Here is an 18,858-nt window from a genome sequence, read left to right as displayed (position 1 = left end):
AGCCACACTTCACCCTTCTTGGTTAGAACTGAGTCAGAATAAGATTATATGACAGAAGTAATTCTTAGGCAGCCAGTGAGCAGTGAGTGGCTGAAGAGGGACACATGCCTGCCAGCCTGCTGGAATGTCAGCCCTCATAGATGTATGGCCTGGTGTCTGGAGAAGCCCTGTCCCTGACAAAAGAAGAGACCCGTCTGTCACCTGTATGTCACTCTGCTGATGACTGTGCTTATGCTCTTTATGTTGACATTTAGGGACTGCAGAAACAGAAAACTCTTTGGTACGGATATTGGCTCCCCAGTGAGCAGGGAGCCCTCAGAAATAATAACAGCACCCTCCACCCCAGGAGAGGTTTAGTCAAGTAAATTGGCCTTTATTAAAATGTTGGTCATTCCTTAGTGACATTAGCAGGTCTGACTGCCCTCGTGTCAGTGTGAGTAATGCAAGGACTGTTAGGGGAAAGTCAGATGGCCTGGGGCCATGTCCCCACCTCTTCTCTCTCTGTCCTTAGTCATGAAACCTTTCTGGCCCTCAGTTTTTTTCCCCTCTAATTGGAATGAGCACTTAGGAGTGAATAATTTCCAAGACCTTCCCAGCTCTAAGTCTCTCAAGACTAGTTCCCCTAGTGATCTCTGCAGAATAGGGGTAGCGGTATCTATTTACATAGTTGTTTAGGATGTTAATTTAATTTGGCTCCATCTCCTGAGGGCCTCCTGTGTGTCAGGTACTGTACTAGGCACTTTCAGGCAGGCTTATGTCACACAGATGTGACACGGGAAAGGGCACACCATAGATGTGACCTTGCTTTTGGCCATCAGCTGTCCCTTCTCTACACTCTTGTGTTCATTTTAGACCACCACCTTTATTGCACACCTACTAAGTTTTGTGTTTCGTTTAAGTAGCTACACTGAGGTATCCTTGACTGTTTCGTTCTGTAGTGACTCCTGCAACAAGAGAGGAGCGTACGTGCTAGTGGCCATGTTCCTGACGGCAGCCCTGACACCCTGGAAAGGAACACAACTCTCGTAGTCTGAGGAAGGCACACAAAGAGCTTGGCCTAGGTCCACAGTGAGCGCCAGCTGGGTCCTGTCCTCCTCTCCTGTCTGCCGCACTCCCTGCCAGCCTCGCTTGAGTTCTCCACACTAAGGCTTGGGGGCGTTGCTGATGATCACTATGTTTGTGCTGTCGATTGTCTGTTAGTACATAGAAGAAAGTAGTGTTTTGGGTACCTGAGTGTCAGAAAGGGAAGAACCAAAGACTGTCCAAGAGTCCAGTGTTCCAAGGAAAACGTCTGAGTGTACTTTTTCGTGGAAGATAAGGCAACCCAGTAGGTTTAATATGTCACAACAAACATTGTGTTTGTGTGGGAAGAAGGCAGTGCGAGAGCTGTTGGGTGCAGAGCCAGCCCAGCTGACTGGGAGATGGGGAGGTAGAGGTCTGTGAGGAGCATCTTGCCCCTTCTGCTAACATGTATACTGGGAGTGCCTCGGACTGGAGACGCTCGGGACTGGGCTTTGATAAAGTCCTTTAATGAAATGTGCTCTCCAGTGTGCCTGCCTATCTCCTTTCTGCATGCAAGTCACCCTTCAGTTGTATTGAAACTGAATTGAAAGGTACCTATTGAAAGGTACCACATTATGAGTATAACAGCCCCTGCCAGCACAGCCTTGGGGCGGCCCCATGGCCCTACTGCTGTGGTCTGTGGTGTGCATCCGAACAGGGCTTATGTCATCCTTACTTGTGTTTCTTCTCCCACTCACCCCTGACGTCAGGCAGATTGTAGTATTGCCTTTTGGGTAAGCTAGAACCCCCAAATCTGGTCAGTAAGGTACCACTCCCCTTCCTGCACTGATCTGGCCAGTATGGTTCTAATTAGCATTAGGCTGTTTTATGTATGTGAACCCACAAGGTGGCGCTATAGGAAAGCCTAGAAGTCTTGCTTGTCTTTGTGCCTGTAATGCCTTTGGCACCCCGCTTTCCTGTGCTCTTTAAAAATTGAATTTGTTTTCAGTCATTACAGATTTTGAAAAATAAATATTATGTACACAAAAAAAGATGGTACTTCTTTTTTTTTTTGTTCTTTTTTCTGAAACGAGAGCCAAGCCAAGCCGGGGATGGTACTTCTTTTTTAAGGAGATTCCTTCCTTCCTTCCTTCCTTCCTTCCTTCCTTCCTTCCTTCCTTCCTTCTCCTTTTCCTTTTCCTTTTCTTTTTCTTTTTGAGAGAGTGAATAGGCTGGGGGAGCAACAGACAGGAAGAGAAAGAATCTTAACTTGGATGTGGGGCTCCATTGCAGGACCCTGAGATCATGATCGGAGCTGAAATCAAGAGTTGGATGCTCAACCAGCTGAGCCACCCAGGCACCCCTGCTTTTTTGGGATATCTTATAAGCAGACTATCTTGAACTATCAAGATACCATGTACATGTATCCTTCCTTCCCCAGATCTACCTGTGCAACCTTGAAGCTGTTTCTGGACCATGTTGGCTTTCTTCTGTCTTCAGTTTAATTCCCATTTAGTGAAAATTAAGGCTTTTCACTTGAGGGGAAAAGATCTTAATGACTTAGGTCTCTTGTTAACTTTGAGGGTTTGTGGTGCATCCTTTCCTTCATTAATCCGTGCTCACTTAGGGTTTCATTTTGTGACTGAGATTGACTAAGTAGCAGCCTCCGTTTTCCCCCACATACCATGAAAATCAACTAATAAAAGTGGAGAAATGTTGCTCCTAAAAATAAATGAAAGACTGGTAGGATTAAATATGCCTTTGAAACAGGTGAGTTTAAATTACCTAATTTAAAATTTCAAACTTTATTTTTTAAGGATTTTATTTATTTATTCATAGAGACACACACAGAGAGAGGGGCAGAGACACAGGCAGAAAGAGAAGCAGGCTCCATGCAGGGAGCCCAATGTGGGACTCGATCCTGGGTCTCTGGGATCAATGCCCTGGGCTGAAGGCGGCGCCAAACCGCTGAGCCACCCGGGCGGCCCAAAATTTCAAACTTTAAATGAAACTAGTGGGGATCCCTGGGTGGCGCAGCGGTTTGGCGCCTGCCTTTGGCCCAGGGCGCGATCCTGGAGACCCAGGATCAAATCCCACGTCGGGCTCCCGGTGCATGGAGCCTGCTTCTCCCTCTGCCTGTGTTTCTGCCTCTCTCTCTCTGTGTGTGACTATCATGAATTAAAAAAAAAAAGAAAAGAAAAGAAACTAGTCACTTGATTTCAGCTTCTTGTGTGAAGATCTCTTTTCCCTCACTTCCTCTAGGAGTCAAGACGACAGATCTGGATGCTAGGCCATGGCCTTGTGCATCACATCCAGAGTAGTCCTGTTTGTTTCCATGAATTCACCATCTTTCTCTCCACAGACACACCATCTTTGCCAGCAACACTTCCTCTCTGCAGATCACCAACATAGCCAATGCCACCACAAGACAGGACCGATTCGCCGGACTCCATTTCTTCAACCCAGTACCCTTGATGAAGCTTGTGGAGGTCAGCGGGTGTTGCATGTGCCTGCTTGCTCTGCCAACTTTCCCAGTCCTGCTCCCTGAGTCATACCCTTTGTGCTGGGGATTGCTTTGGGTGGATTTTAACAGGAGGGTGGAAGGTTGTCTTTGGGCTAGCATTTCTCAGGCCACAGCATTTCTCTGTCCTTTGAGAGCCAGAAGAAAGCACCTGAGATCTAGGAAGGCCTTTGTACTTTGTCTCTTCACAGCCCAGTGGTCTGACCAGTGATGTCCAGGAGGGCTGCTAACTTTGTGGAATGTCATTTATGTATTTGTGCCATATGTGATGGGCAGTGCAGAGAAGAGGCACCTGAGTAGGAAGACAGCAGTACAGACCACTGGCTGATGAGACCACAGAGGGCAGAGCCACACGTTTATACTGTCTCAGTGAGGTCAGTTTGCTCTAGGCTGTAAGTGGAGTTTTATCAGCCTGGTTTTACATAGGAGCCACTGTACCCCCTTGTCCAGCATTGCTGGGTTGATTTCTGGCTCAGGTCACAGGGCCTTAGTATTTATTGTCCCCAGATGAGGCACATCTCCCTTGTGTTCTGATCCCAACTATTAAAGCAGCTCCCTATAGCCTGAACCTCCTGAGCGCAGACCCTTGAGATGGAGGGGAGTGGGCTCCCAGTGATCTTCTTTGGGTTGTTTCTGCTTGCTTGGAGACTTGGGTACAGAGAGACGAGTCACATAGACAATTTGCACCTGAGATGTGGCAACTTGCCTTTTACACGAGGCTAATTACAGGGCCTGAGGAGCAGCTGCTATTAAAGTAGCATTTATTCTGGGGTTGAAGAGTTACTGCCGTGTGAAGTGTGGGGGATGTGGAGCCAAGCAGACCTCCGGGGATTGGCCAGGACTCCCTGGGAGAGTCGCAGGGTTTGCTTTCTCCACTGGTGCCTTCTCCTGCCAGCCTTTTCCATCCTTCATCTCACACGCCCTCGGCACCTCCCCTTCCCATAAGCATTCGCCTCCACTTTAATTATGACTGCATTTCCTTAGTTTCCTTTCAAAGACAGCTCTGACCTGCGATAGGAATTTATTTATTCTGCTAACATTGCTCTTCAGCCTCTTCCAATGTTCTCTCCCTTCCTAAGGATGTTTTTGAAGAACTTGAGGCATGAGGGGGTGGTGGTGCAAGGAATAAAAAAAAACTGCATTTATCCTTAGGCAGAAAAGAGTAAAGAAGTGGAATGGAATTTTCAACATTTCAGTGCTTGAGGACTAGTCACTTTCCTTAGTTACTGTGACAGGTACCAGTATTTTGGAGATAAAGACACATTGTATAGATTCACTTCAAACTCTAATGTTGTTTTCAACTGTGTTTATCTAATATCTTATGTTTTTGGAAATGTAGCATGTTGGTTAACAGCTAATGCTTAGCAAATTTACTATTTTGTAGAAAATGTTTTTATAAGATTTATTTATTTATTCATGAGAGACACAGAGAGAGGCAGAGACATAGGCAGAGGGAGAAGCAGGCTCCCTGGAGGGAGCCTGATGTGGGACTGGATCCTTGGACCTGGGATCACGCCCTGAGCCAAAGGCAGACGCTCAACCACTGAGTCACCCAGGCATCCCTAGAAAATGTTTTCTAAAAAAAAGTGCTCTTTATTCAGTTTTTATTTTTAGGTGTTCACATATGTGTCGCTGGTGGTGAGCACAAAAATAAATCGTATCCTAAATTGAGCAGCTCTCCTTACTTGGGACAAGATGTATTTTTTCAGACTATATTGGAACTATAAACAGAGTATCTGTAGTATGTTGCTGTTTGTTAAATGGATGAATAAATATGCATCCTTCTGTTTAAAAAATCTTTACTGCTGACTCCTTTAAATCAACAAATTATACTTGAAACTTTATAATTAGCAACCTTTGTTCTAGTTTAACCTGTGGGGTTCTATTGGAGACCTTTTTATACTTCCTTTTGGATAACTCTTGGACTGCTGTTTGATTTATGGTGTTTGCAGAGTAGTTTCTGGTCTGTCTCATCCCATTCCTCATCCCCATGTTTGTGGTGCCTTTTTCTGTGCTGCTCATTCACTTCCCTTAGTGTCATAACATACCACACACCCCGAATTGTAATCACATTAAAAGATGGATGGTAATAATTCTCTTCATTTATATAGCACCTTTCATCCTGCACAGACACTACTAGCTTATTAAGCCACACAGACCTCTTACAAGGTGGAGGCTATATCAAGTATCATTATCCCTGTTTCATAGTAGAGAGTGAGGCACAGGGGTTGATTGAGTTGTCTAATCTCATATGAAGGGTCAAATGGGAAAGCCAAGCCAGTTTGCTTTGACTCTCATTGAAGTTCTTTATTAACTGGCATTTAAGTTATAGATACACTTAAGTTCAAATTCACCTGGGTCTCTATTTACCAAAATCTAGTTCTTGACCGCTGAATTCTTTAAATGTGTCCTGGGGGCTGACTGCCAGGTGGGGGTGGGGGTGGGGGAGATGACCTCCTGGAGTGCCAGTGGGCCACTATGGGGGAGCGGGGAGCAGCTGTACTTTTTTTTGCCTGCATGCTTGCACCTCATGGGTCCAGAGGGCTGCCAGGAGCCTTCCCCAGGTGCCTGGCAGGTGTGCTGGAAATGAAAACCTTCTTCTGTGGGATAAGCCTGTTCTGATGCAAAGGGAGCTGGTGGGCTCTAGGGCATCTGTGTGGGAGAGGGATACTCATCAGAATGTCCAGAAGACCTGTGACTTGGGCAAATCACTCTGTTTTCCTGGGATACATTCTCCTCATCTAGACTAGGGGAAGCTGGCACTCCAGGCAGAGTACTTGAAGGGGTGTTGTCACAGTCAGTAGACATCCAGTTACTTCCATGAAATAAATTAACAATACCAAGTAAAACAGTAAGAAAAGACAGCATTTACCGAGCACTGTACACCTCCTAGGAGCTGCACTTAATGCTTTACCTCCTAATCTAATTCGACTGTCCCCTCACCTTGGTTCTTTGAGGTGGAGGGAGTGAATTCAGAGTCATTTCAATTTCAAGAACTGTGCCCAAGATCACTGTGCCAGTAAGTGGTGTGATGGATATTTGAACCCCAGTCGGTCTCGGGGACAAGGTCTATAAAACTGTCTTCCGCACATACACGTTTATTTTTTAAGCCTTGATCTTATACATTTTGTAGTACCTCACTGTCTTAAAGTGGACATTTTGGTCAGCTCTTTGTTTCTGGCTTGAGATCCTTGTATTCTGAAACAGATGATTTTTGCCACCTTCTGGGTAGACACTTTCACATCAGTGTTTTCTTGAATCGTTGTGTTGCAGTTGTTTGCTAATTCTGGTCATAATTCTCTGCTTTGCATTTCCAGGTCATTAAAACACCAATGACCAGCCAGAAGACTTATGAATCTCTGATAGACTTCACCAAAGTCCTGGGAAAGCATCCTGTTTCTTGTAAGGTAGAGTATAAGTACCTCTGGAAGGGGGTGGTTTTCCTTAGAACTGACTTATTTGGGGTAGAATTCTTCCATAGGAAGATGTGAAAGATGGGGCACCCTCACCTCAGGCCTGTCTGGGGGCTGTAAAGAGCAAGCTGTGCTGCTTTTTTAGTTTGCCAGCAGGGGAGCCATACCCTAAGCCTCTCCCAGGGCCATCAGGTTGGTAGTTCGAATTCTGAATAGAGCCAGAGCTTCAGCTGAGTAGAAAACTTCTCTCTGGATCTTGGCTTTTATCTGTTGATGGGCTGCTGTGTTTCCCTAAGTGGTTTTTGTTACACCATTGGCTTCAGCCTCTGCTGGACCTGGGGGAGCCAAGGAGTCTTTGCGTCGGCACAGTGCGGTGGACACAGCATTACAAACTGAACACCAGTGCCTCACTTTGGGAAAGAGCACAACAGGTGGTTAGGGAAATGAGAGAGACAGGAAGAGCCCGCTCCCTCAGGTAGGATTAATGAAGCTGTTTCTCAGGGAGTGTGGCATTGAGGTTTGGTTTTGTTTTTCATTAAGAAGCATAGCCGAGTGGGAAGCATGCCTCCAGGCTTTTTTCCCTCTTGGCAATACTCAGTTGTTATATGGGAAATGACCCCAGCTGCAGTCCCCTACTTTGTAGATCCCCTTCTGTCTCCATTTGTTGTTAGTTCCTCTTTAGTCCTCCCAAAAGTTAAGCACTGCACTTCTGCATGACTTGGTAATCTTCCTAAATGGGTAGTTGTGACGTGCCGTGCCGTTAACAGATTTTTATAAGTAGGCATCTACTTTTGTGACCACAATCTTTTTCAGTAGTTGTGGTTCTTCTTACGGTATGCTTTTGCTTTCTAAAATACTCTCCAGATTGAACTCACAGTATTGTAGTAACCTACAGAAACTCCTGTTGTTCAGGAACATCTGAGTAAGTCATCTGTCGGTGCGGACTCCATAGCTTGAGAGAGCAGACTCATGTGCCAATCCCCACCCCCACCCCCCGTCCAGGAGTGTAGCGTTGTTAGGGAGTCTCATTTTTTAACACTCTTTCTTTCTTTTGTTTTGTGGTTTTAAATTGCACTTAAACAAAATTCACATCAATAACCAGATGTTATTTCTTACTGGTTTGTGCTTTGTTAGTGGCAGAAAGTAGTAATGGTAAAAGAAAGAGCATCAGTGTGCAGCAAATCAGAAGCTAGATAAGAAGGTGAAAAGTGCAGGGACAGGCAATGATTATCTTTAGCAGCACAGTCATTAACTCATGGAGGGTGATGATCCATTCTTCCATTGGAGTGGCCCTGGGAGGTGCAGGGAGGGGAACTCTGATCTCATAAAATGGCCTGGTTACATCATTTCAGACTTTTTCCTGGGTGATACCTTAAAGCTTTTGGGTCAGTTATGCAGGTTCTCGATGAAGAACCCAAATATAAGGCAACCACAAAGAACAAGGATCAGCATACTTTCCTGTAGAGCACCAGATAGTAATGTTTAAGCATCCACAGCCTCAGTTGTACCTACTCAGGTCTGCTGTTGGGGGAGGGGGCACCATAGCCCCCTCGCATTGGGGGTGCGTGGCTGCACTGCGGTGGAACTGTACAGAAGCCGGCTGGGGCCTGGATCTGGCTTAGAGGATCACAGTGGACCAACGCTCAACATAGCAGAATGACATTGATGTGCCCAGAATGTGTCTTTCTTCATAGACTTCTTGAGAGTGCAGTATAAAAAGGGTGAGATCATGGACTCTGGAGCCAGTGTAACTGGGATCACATCTAAACACCTGTTAGCTGTGTGTTCTTGGGCAAGTTACTTAACCTATTTGTGCCTTAGTGTCCTCTCCACCATGTAAAGGTAATAATAGGCTGGTCTCATAGGGTTATCATAGGAGTAAATGGATTAATACTTGTAAAGTACATAGAACAATGCTTGGCACATAGTGCAGTAAATAAAATATATTTAATAAATGAGTATAAAATGTACATAAAATTAAATTGCTTTATTGAGAGACTGTGTGTCTCTTTACATTACAATTTACATACCAGTATTTTGAGAACATATGTGTGTCTGAATCGTCAGTGGCATTGAATATTAGTAATGGGGGAAAAAACTTTTGCCAGTCATCTTCTTGGCAAAATGCTATTTGATTACTAGTGAGTTTGAATATTTTGTGAGCTTTAGCACTTTTTCGTTCCTGAGTTCTGTGACCTCTTTATGTGGATGATATTAATTGTATCATGTGTAATTGTGTATCATGATCGGGGCAGACGTTTTCCCTAGAGTACTTTCTGACTTCTAACCTTGTATCTGTGTGCTTCACGTACCCTGTCCTGAGTTTCTTCCATAAACTTTCTGAAGTTGAGAAGCACTTTTGCCCTAGTTATAAAGTCAACATAATTTCATTAATATAGTTGTGGTTAAGCTGATAAAGCTGTTTTGCTCATCTCTATGGGAGATAGCAGTAGGACAAGGTCTCTGTTGGTCCAGCGTCAAAGGAGGTACAAAACCTGTGGCTGTTAACTGCCACGTTCACACAGCATGCGGTCAGGTTAGCTATAAGAGTAGTGTGTGAGGCAGGCCTTCTTTATTAATTATGTTTATGGAGTGCCTAGTGTGTGCTAGAAAGGGAACACAGGCCCGGGGCTAGAATGAGGATTTCTGCCTGCAGGAACATCACAGCCTTTGGTTAAAATTTACACCATTTACTTAGTGGAAATCAGTTTCACATAAATACCACCACAAAAATTACCAGCCTAGCCTGCGCCACAGATGCCCCCAAAAAAACCAGTAGGTAGACTCCAAATCCCACAGCAAGCCTCCAGGAGAGATGATTAAGCATGTTAATGAGGAGGAAATCAATGAAAGGGGTGTGTAGTACAAGGGGGTCATCCAGGATAGAGAGGCTGAGGTGCCTTGCCATGGAAGGCCCAAGGTTCGTCAGGGCATTTCCTTGTCCTCCCTGGTACCGTCCCTGGTGCAACCTCCTTGTGCTGTGTGCTAGAGCATGAGAAAATCCCAAGTAGCCCAAAAATGGCTCCAGGGAGCTCGAGAATTGGTGCTCCTGTGAAGATTATTATTCAAGATGGAGTACACTTTTTCTAGATTCCTGAAAGTGATGCAGGAGAGGAAAGGACTACCATTTGAATGTAGGGCACAGCATGTTGTGTGTTCTCTGATTTATCTTCACAATTTGTGGAAATTATTACTCCCATTTTACAAATGATGAAACTGATTTCCGAATGTCACAGTGTCAGAAACTATTAGAATTTAAGCCCAGACTGCTTGCCATCACCGCTGTGTTCTTTCCAGGGACCTCTCTGCCTCGATCTGCCTTTATTTCAGGAGTCCTACAGTGGAGGCATCTAGGTTTGATTTTTAAATTTTTTTTAAGTATTACAATTGTTGGATAAATTGTCCTGTAATATAGAAGTAGAGCTGTGCTGGTACTTCAAAAGAAGTTTTGAAAATGTAGAGCTTGATAAGTGTGGGTAATATGATGCAGAGTAAGAATGGCAGTCTGGTGACTTCACAAAAGAGAAAGTTCAGTGAAAATTCATTTGTCTCTTCTCTCTCCTAAAACAGGACACTCCTGGGTTCATTGTGAACCGTCTCCTGTTACCATACCTCATGGAAGCAATCAGGCTGTATGAACGAGGTAGCTGTCTGGACCTGGGCTGGGAGCGGCAGGTCTTAGCTGTTGGCACTGCTCACTGTCCTCGAGCAGGCCCTGTATTAATGGCTAGCCCATGCTTAGTGTGGAGGGAACCTGTTTTTTCAGCTTTGTGAATCAGCCTCGTCCTGGACCCTGGAACCTTTGTCCTTGTGTTCCCCAGTCCCCCAGGGCTCCCTGCGAGGCCTCTGAGCCTCTGAGATGTGGCTCTGGAATGTGCCCCCCACTTTCACACACACCCCCATTACATGCGATTGCTCAGCCAGAGCAATTGCATAACCCGCGCGGATTTATATACTAAATCTCTGCTTTTGATTAAAAAGTTTCTTGTTTAAAATAATGTAAGTCACTAGACTGAGGGACCTTTAAAGTTCCTTAAAGTTCTAAAATTTTGCTGTGACAGGTGATGGGAAGTGAGTGACAAGGCTGATGGTGACAGTGATTTCCCCATCCTTACTAAATGATGCCAATGCATTTTTTTAAACCTTAAGAATGATCTCAAATGCTTCTTTTGATACTTGTTGATTTTACAAAGAATGATTTCCCCTGTTGTAGAAATATAAAACTTGGGATGTGGTCCAAGGCTATAAAATGGCATGCATCCTCCTGCCTACCTTCCCTACCACATTTCTGGAAAGGTAACTATCATGTCTGCTTCAAAGGCAAATAGGCTTTAATAGGACTGGATAAAAAGCAAGTGTAATTGTTTTCAATTACTTCATTCACAAATGCTCGGCTCCTGAGAATGTCATTTTTGAAACAAAATATTTACACCAGTTCTTCCAGAGAGATGAAAGCACATTTGCTTCCTCAAAATCTGCTTTAAATATTAAAACTTTTCTGTTTTATGGAAGCATTTGCCACACTTGTGTTCCAAGATCAAACCAGCACTTCTGTGTTTATCTATCAACAAATATGCCTAATTACACCTCAAAGAATGCGTGAAGCATTTTACCCTACTTTGAACGGCAGGGTTTTTTTTTAATGTAATGTTTCAGAATGTAGCATGTGGGTAATCCACCTCTTAATGTTTTTTTTTCTCACTGAAACATACTGTCACTTTGATATATTCTCAGATGTACCTTGTATCTGATTGTGAGTTGAAAGGCACTTTCTTGTCTTTTCCTCCCCTCCCACTGGCAGTGGTCCCTTTGACCCTCCATCATGTGCCCTGCCTCCCAGGGGACCGTGTTCTTAGACTGTCCTTGGTGCTGCCCTGGACAGCACACCACTGCTCACCCCTCTGCCTCTTGCCCCATGGCTTCTCAGGGCCTGGGAGCTGGAGCATCTGCTATGGGAGCAGCTGGGGTGTCCAGGGTGTGGGTGCTGTTGCCCTGCAGACACACCATAGTCTGGACTCCATATGTCATACCTCGGGCTTCTTACTGTGTCCCTTTGCCACATCACTCCGGCCCCCAGTCTGGCCCGCTGAGGGGGTACTTCGATGTACACTCACCTGCAGGTCTCCATGTGCCTGCTCTGAGCAGCTGGCCGAACTGCATCAGTTCTGCTTTGAAACTGGAAGCTCTTTTGGATTCTTCCTCTCTTGCCTGCCATGTCTGTTTGTTCATTTGTCATGTTGTCCAGGACGGTGGGGAGACACTATACACTGTACCTACCCCCACACAGCTTGGGGAGTCTTGGGGTCCAGCAGCAGAGTTGTGCAGTGAAGATACTCTGTGACTTTGGTTTCTCCCCCTAGCCTTTCCCAGACTTCTGCGGGGAGAACTTCTCCGTACAACACCATCTTGGTCAGTGTGGGCTTCTGTAACTCAAGTACCATAGACTGGGTGGCATATAAACAACAGTTATTTTTTACAGTTCCGAAGGCTGCAAGTCCAAGGCCAGGGTGCCAGATGGTGGGATTCTGGTGAGGGCCTCTGCTGGGATGCACACCACTGACTTCTCGTCATATTTTCACGGGACGGGGAGCAGAGAGGGAACAAGCTCTCCTGACTTTTTGAAGGGCTCTCGTTGCCTCATGGGGCTCCACCCGCATGATCTCATCTAACCCCCATCACCTACCAAAGGCCTACCCCTGTTACTACATGTTGGGGGTAGGGTTTTAACGTGAATTCCGGGGGCACATAACACTGTCAGCCTGGGAGGTGTGTGCTATATGCACTGCTTAGCGAAGTGCTGCTCTGAGTGGGGGAGGCCCATCAGGAGAATGTGTTGGCATCAGAGCAGAGTCACCTCTGTCATCACCACTCACACCCCCTGGGCAACTGAGCAGCTCTTAGAATGCTGGGGCCCGCACCAGTGCTGTTCACCAGAGCCACGGGGCATCTGGTGGCACTTCATCTCCTCCTCGCCACTGCTCTCTGATGCTTTCAGCCTCATGGCTTCTTCCTCCTTGGACCTGCCTTCTGTTCTCATTCAGTGTGGCTTGCATTTGTTTGCTGTTAAACTGAGGCCTGGCTGGTGCAGTTGGTCACCCTTGTCCCTTTGAGGGCTCTCTCCAGATCTTTGAGCAGGCTGGCACCCAGTAGCCACTTGCCCCCTGTCAGATGCCCACTCCCAACAGGTCCCACTCCCCACGCTGGTGGGGCCAGATGGTTAGCTCTTCGGAGAGGGCAAGGCTGGTTGCAGGCTCTGGGAGTGTCATTTCCTGTCCCCCAGTCACCGTGTGACCTCCTGTCATTCCTCTGCTGAAGACCTCTTGGGTGTTTCTGTTGTAGACTAATACAAATACAGTTTGCTTACTGGGGAAGCTGCTCTTACTGCCCGTTGCCCCTGCTGTCGCCACGTACCTTACCCGCACTTTACTACAGGGTCCCACCAAGTGTCCTCAGTGTCCCAAGCTGGACATAATCTGTGTTACACTTTGGCTTTCCCTCAGGGTGATGGCCACTCTCCTCCCTGTGGCATGACGTGGCTTTTTTTTTTCTTTGCTGCTATACTGTTTTGCAGTACCTGGGAAGTATCTCCTCTTCCTGTGTCCCAAAGTGCTTGCATAGGACAGGCACATAGGTGGCTGTTGAAGAGAGGAATGGTGGCCCTGTGGTGGTTGTGATTTTTGTAGCTCCCGCCCAGGCTTGTTGTTAATACCAAAAATGGCTGGCAGGTGGTGCCAATGAGCCAGCCTAAGAAACACGTCAGGGCAGGCCCAGGGTCCCCACCCACCTTGCAGAAGTTCTGGGGGTTCATGAGGAAGCTTTTCATTGTTGTCTAGAGTTAGGGGCTCTTAACTGAAGAGAGGAGGGAGCCCCCATGAACCTCCTGAGGTTGATGTAAAGTTCTGGTGCATGTTTTCTTTGGGACCCATGGTGTATTCTCAGCGAAGTGCTTGACTCTAAACAAGTCTAGAAATTATTGGTCTAAAACACAGTATCATCTTTAACTCCCGCTTGGCGGGAGTCTGTGTGTTTTATTTCTCCCTCCTTTTGCCTCTCTTGCTCTGTAGTACTCAGAATGTTTAGAGTTGCTGGCTTTGTAACACTGCTTAGATTTTTTTTGTTGTTGTTGATCTGTTTTATCTTCATATTATTTTTTGAAATCAACTAGTCTTCAAGTGAGTCACCGAATCTGGAATTACAGAATTGACTCTAGGGTTCATTACTTGTCCTTGAATATAGATTTAGTTAAATGGCTTTAGGTAAGAAATTTCCCTGGGATCCTGTATTCTAATGAAAGAGGCAGACAGTCCACAGTAAATGAACCAGTCGGTAATGTGTTTGGTTGCGACCAGTAAGCCAGGAGAAAGATAAAATGAAGAGGATGGCGGGGGTCCTATCCTGGAGTTCTTACAGTTGCTAGTTTCTATGCAGGGAGGGGCAGGGTGCTCTGATGAGGTGACACCTGAGCAGAGAGGCCTGTGGGAAGCAAATGTCAAATGTTGGAGGAGGGAGGACACCAGGCACAGGGAGCAGCAGGTGCTGGGCCAGGAGTGGGGTGTGCTGGCTGGCCATTTAGCATTCTGGCTCCAACTGCATAGAAGCCTCAGGGTCAGATGAAATCCTCTGAGCAGAACCCACTTACCAGTCACTGTGTTCCTGCTCATTTCTCCTTTGCTCATGCTGTTCCCTCTGCTTGGAATGCTTTTCTTGCCTGTTCATCCCTTGGGATTCTCTTCAGCCTTTGGGGCCTGGGCCTTAGTGGGTAGTTTTGGTGAAATGTTGGCACTGTTAGTAAATCTCTCCACCTTTGCTCACACAGAGGCTTGTGAATCTTCATGAATCTTCTGCACTGGTGTACATCTGAGTCCTTCCCACTCTTATCACAAGTACTGGAGTGCTTGTCTTGTTTTTCTCTGTCTCATCCTAAGTCTCTGGTGCCTGCTGTGGAACAGATATAAATTAAAGTTGAATGAATGAAGGATGTCACTTGCAGCTGATGTATATGATGATTTTTGCTCTTTTTGCTTTCTTATGGCCTGAAACTCAAATCGTGATTCTCAGCGTCCTCTGGTTGACTAATTAGTGAAGCATTAATAATGTCACTCATAAGAAATAATCAGTTGGTATTTTAATCACCTTCAACTGTACTTCATATGCTTTTTAAAAATATAGTCTTGGGGTGCCTGGGTGGTGCATTTGGTTAAGAGTCCAACTCTTGGTTTTGGTTCACATTGTGATCTCAGGTCATGATTTCAGGGTCATGAGATGGAGCCCTGTGTCGGCCTTCACGCTCACCACAGCGTCCGTTGGGATTCTCTCTTCCTCTCCCACTATACTCTTGCTCTCTCTAAAATAAATCAAAATTTATATAAAATCTTTATAGATGTTTAAGACTATTCCTCATGCCTAAGAATCTGAAATATGTTTAGGTATGAAGTTCTCTTTGAACTTTTTCTCCTTTTATTTAGCTTTGGTGTGATTGACCATTTCTTTATGCTTTGGAACAAAATTCTTGAGGATCACTTGTTATAGACCATTCCTATTCCTGATTTTGGAGAAAAGGAACAGGTTCTGGCCCCAGAACATAATAGTTGAGGGTAAAATTCTAGGGAAGAAGCACATTGGCTCTTGTCTGAATCTGCTAAACACACTTTCAAACTTGAGTGGCAATTCTAAAGCAGATTTGGGCTTCTTTTTAAACTTTATCTTGACTAAAGGGTTGATATGAGTGTGACTCCAGAGGAATACTCATTACTTGTAAAAGCAAGAAAGCTGGAAAAGAAAAATATGCATGGGGTGCTTGAGTGACTCAGCAGGTTCAGCATCTGACCCTTGATTTTGGCTTAAGTCATGATCTCAGGGTCATGAGATCCAGCCCCATGTTGGGCTCTGTGGTCAGCAGGGAGTCTGCTTGAGATGCTCTCCCTCTCCCTTTGTGCTTCCCCTTGCTCACTCTCAAATCTCTAAAAGAAAAGAAAAATATACATATAATACATATAAACATATAAAGCTTAGTTCTTTTCTACTTTAAAGAAGTCCATTTGTCAATTAAAAAAATATGCTCTAGCTTTAAGGGATGTTGTAAATTATTTTAGAGTTGGAAAATCCCAATCCATTAAAAATAACTAATGTTTCTAGACCATCACAGTCTTCTCTCCCCATGAACACAGTAGCAGTACTCTAGAATTCACCTCACAGAATAGCTTGGTGGTGGAATAGCTTTGAAAATCTTGTGATCTCTTTGGCATGTACCTCTGAGATGAAATCTTATCATAGCCAGAAGCCCTAACTTTGGATGGTTTTTGAATGTGCAAATTTGTAAAATTCTGTGAATTCTGGGACTAACAGTATGACAAGGACAACTGTAGGAAGGATGGTGATGGTTCCATGCTGCCCTCTTGTCCGTAGGTGACGCATCCAAGGAGGACATTGACACCGCTATGAAGCTGGGAGCTGGGTACCCCTTGGGCCCATTTGAGCTTCTCGACTACGTGGGGCTGGATACTACAAAGTTCATCATGGACGGTAGGAATTGGAATTCTCTCTTCTCTGTCTTTAATGGAATTGAGGTAGTCTCAACTGTGAATTATAATGCCTATTTAAAACAAATCACCAGGGGACTCAGTAGACTTTCCAAAGTTCTGCCTACCAGCTTACAGATTCAGGTTAAAAGATGGCAAGAAAAAGGAAAAACGTGATTGCCTGATGTCTCCTCACAGGGCCTTATTTTTAAGTTGTTTCATTTTGAATTAGAGACTCACAGGAAGTTTCAAATACAGCACAGCCAGGTCCCGTGTACCCCGTCCCGTGTACGTATACGGTCCCGTGTACACCGTAATGGTTCCACAGGATCACAACCACCCTGGCATTCTGTCCTTTTGTGTGACCTCCACTTGAGCGGAGGTCTTCTACACCCCTTTAAAGAGAACAGTGTGTCTAGGTTACTCTAGTGGCTCTGAGACGGTACAGGTAGGTGTGAAAATGGCACTGTTGAGGTTGAGCATAGCTCCTGCTGCCGTGTTTCACAGGATGCTTGACCTGCGAGGAGCAAGGCGGCTTCTTACTGAAGCATGAACTTTTGTATTTTATGAGGATGCAAAATGCCAGTGGTCGCAAATTCAGATTTTTTTTAAATTTTTTTTTTTAAATTTTTATTTATGATAGTCACAGAGAGAGAGAGGCAGAGACACAGGCAGAGGGAGAAGCAGGCTCCATGCACCAGGAGCCCGACGTGGGATTCGATACCGGGTCTCCAGGATCGCGCCCTGGGCCAAAGGCAGGCGCTAAACCGCTCCGCCACCCAGGAATCCCGCAAATTCAGATTTTTAACGTGTGTTCTAAAAGTTGCTTCACGGGGCTAGTAGTGGTCCAGCCAGCAGATGAACTGGTTCTGTTTTGTCCTTGGACTGCGGGTATCAGCAGTTTCCAGGCGGAGACGGGCTGAACAGGCAGGCCGGGGAGGGGCGCCCCAGCTGTGCCAGGCCGGCCTGCCTCTGCCTTTGCCACGGTGGCCTGCTGGCTCGAGCACATCACAGTAGGGACCCCTCTCCCCAGCTGTGCCCCCAGCCTTGCCCCGGGAATGCTGAGAGGTAAAAATAAACCCAGCGCCTCATCCTCAGCCCTTTTTCCTCCTTCCAATAGGGTGGTATGAAATGGATCCAAAGAACCCCCTGTTTCAGCCCATCCCGTCCTTGAATAAGCTGGTAGCGGAGAACAAGTTTGGCAAGAAGTCTGGAGAAGGATATTACAAATACAAGTGAGGCGCAGCTTCTCTGGCTCCGGGAGGAACCCTGCAAGCGCATACCAGCAGCATCCCCAAGTGCCCGTGGGAATGTTCTTTGGTCAGATGTTCCCCCACACAGCACAGTCTGTTCGATGTGCATTTTGATTGTAATCTGTCTGAAGTAATTATTTACACTCATTATCATAGCAGATTCCTCCATTGAGAACTAATTCTCTTTTTTAGTCTGTGCGTTTCTGTGTATTTTCTAAAAAGCTTTACGCCCTTGGTGCCTTGGAGCAAACATTTCTTTTGAACCTTACCATTTTCGTAAAGAATTGCCTGGATTGATTCACTTGTGAAGGGGACAGTGCTTCCTCCGAGTGCATGCTGTGTTCACCATGGCCACACGGGCGAGTCCTGAGCCATTGGACGCGTATGTGGCATGTCTGTGAAGTGCTGCAGGGAGCAGCACCTGCGTCTTGCCTTTCTGAGAACATTTGCTACCTGCAGCTTCAAGCCTTACCCTACATTTTGGGCACGACCTAAGATGTCATGTCTTTATTCAGCTCATGCTGTTGGATTGGTGGGAATACCTCCCATGTACTTGGTTCGCAGGGAGAGGCTTCATTCACATCCAGAATCTGAATGATTATTGTCTGTCTCTTTTTTTTTTTTTCATGAGAAATAATTGCTGCAGACTGCCTGTAAATTGATTCTAATAAAATGCAATCTTTTAATATGTGAAAATTTGAATCAAAATAAACATATATAATTTAAAATTGTAACATGCTCGAATGGTTGCAAAAGTAAAGGTTGGTAATTTAGGCAAAAGCTATGCCCCATCTTCTTTGGTCCTATTGTTAGTATATTTTTTCAAGTGACCGCAGCAGGGAAGGCATTTACGAAGAACCTTCCTGCAGCTGTCACTCTGCAGATTTCTTATGAGGAAAGCAATAATGGCACAGAAAACAATTTTTTAAGGAACATCTGGTTCTTCTTTGCCAACAAAGAAAAATAGTGTAACATAAGCTTCTTTTAATCATTGGCTTGAGAAAGTGTCTTCCAAGATAGAGTTTTGAAGCTGGAAAGACATCAGAGACCCCTCAAGTCCAGTGGCCTCAATAGAGGGCTTGAGTGATGTGCCTAAGGTAGCAGACCTGGGTCACAGCAAAATAGCAAGTTGGAAAACCTCAACAACCTTT

At 45.4% G+C, this 18,858-nt stretch overlaps 1 protein-coding gene across 1 annotated transcript in view; it reads left to right on the top strand.

Moving 5' to 3' along the window:
* HADH (hydroxyacyl-CoA dehydrogenase) overlaps positions 1 to 18,441 on the top strand; it is a 44,713-nt gene extending 26,272 nt beyond the window's left edge. The window contains exons 4-8 of the mRNA XM_055342462.1: positions 3,365 to 3,491; positions 6,841 to 6,930; positions 10,507 to 10,579; positions 16,342 to 16,458; positions 17,575 to 18,441. Of these exons, the coding sequence (XP_055198437.1) occupies positions 3,365 to 3,491; positions 6,841 to 6,930; positions 10,507 to 10,579; positions 16,342 to 16,458; positions 17,575 to 17,693 (526 nt within the window). The 3' untranslated portion in view covers positions 17,694 to 18,441. The remainder of the gene's footprint in view (positions 1 to 3,364; positions 3,492 to 6,840; positions 6,931 to 10,506; positions 10,580 to 16,341; positions 16,459 to 17,574) is intronic.
* The last annotated feature ends 417 nt before the right edge of the window (positions 18,442 to 18,858 follow it).

Source organism: Nyctereutes procyonoides, unplaced genomic scaffold (assembly GCF_905146905.1).
Source record: "Nyctereutes procyonoides isolate TBG_1078 unplaced genomic scaffold, NYPRO_anot_genome, whole genome shotgun sequence".
In the NCBI taxonomy this organism is placed as follows: Eukaryota; Metazoa; Chordata; class Mammalia; order Carnivora; family Canidae; genus Nyctereutes; species Nyctereutes procyonoides.
This window is presented reverse-complemented; position numbering and strand designations above follow the sequence as displayed.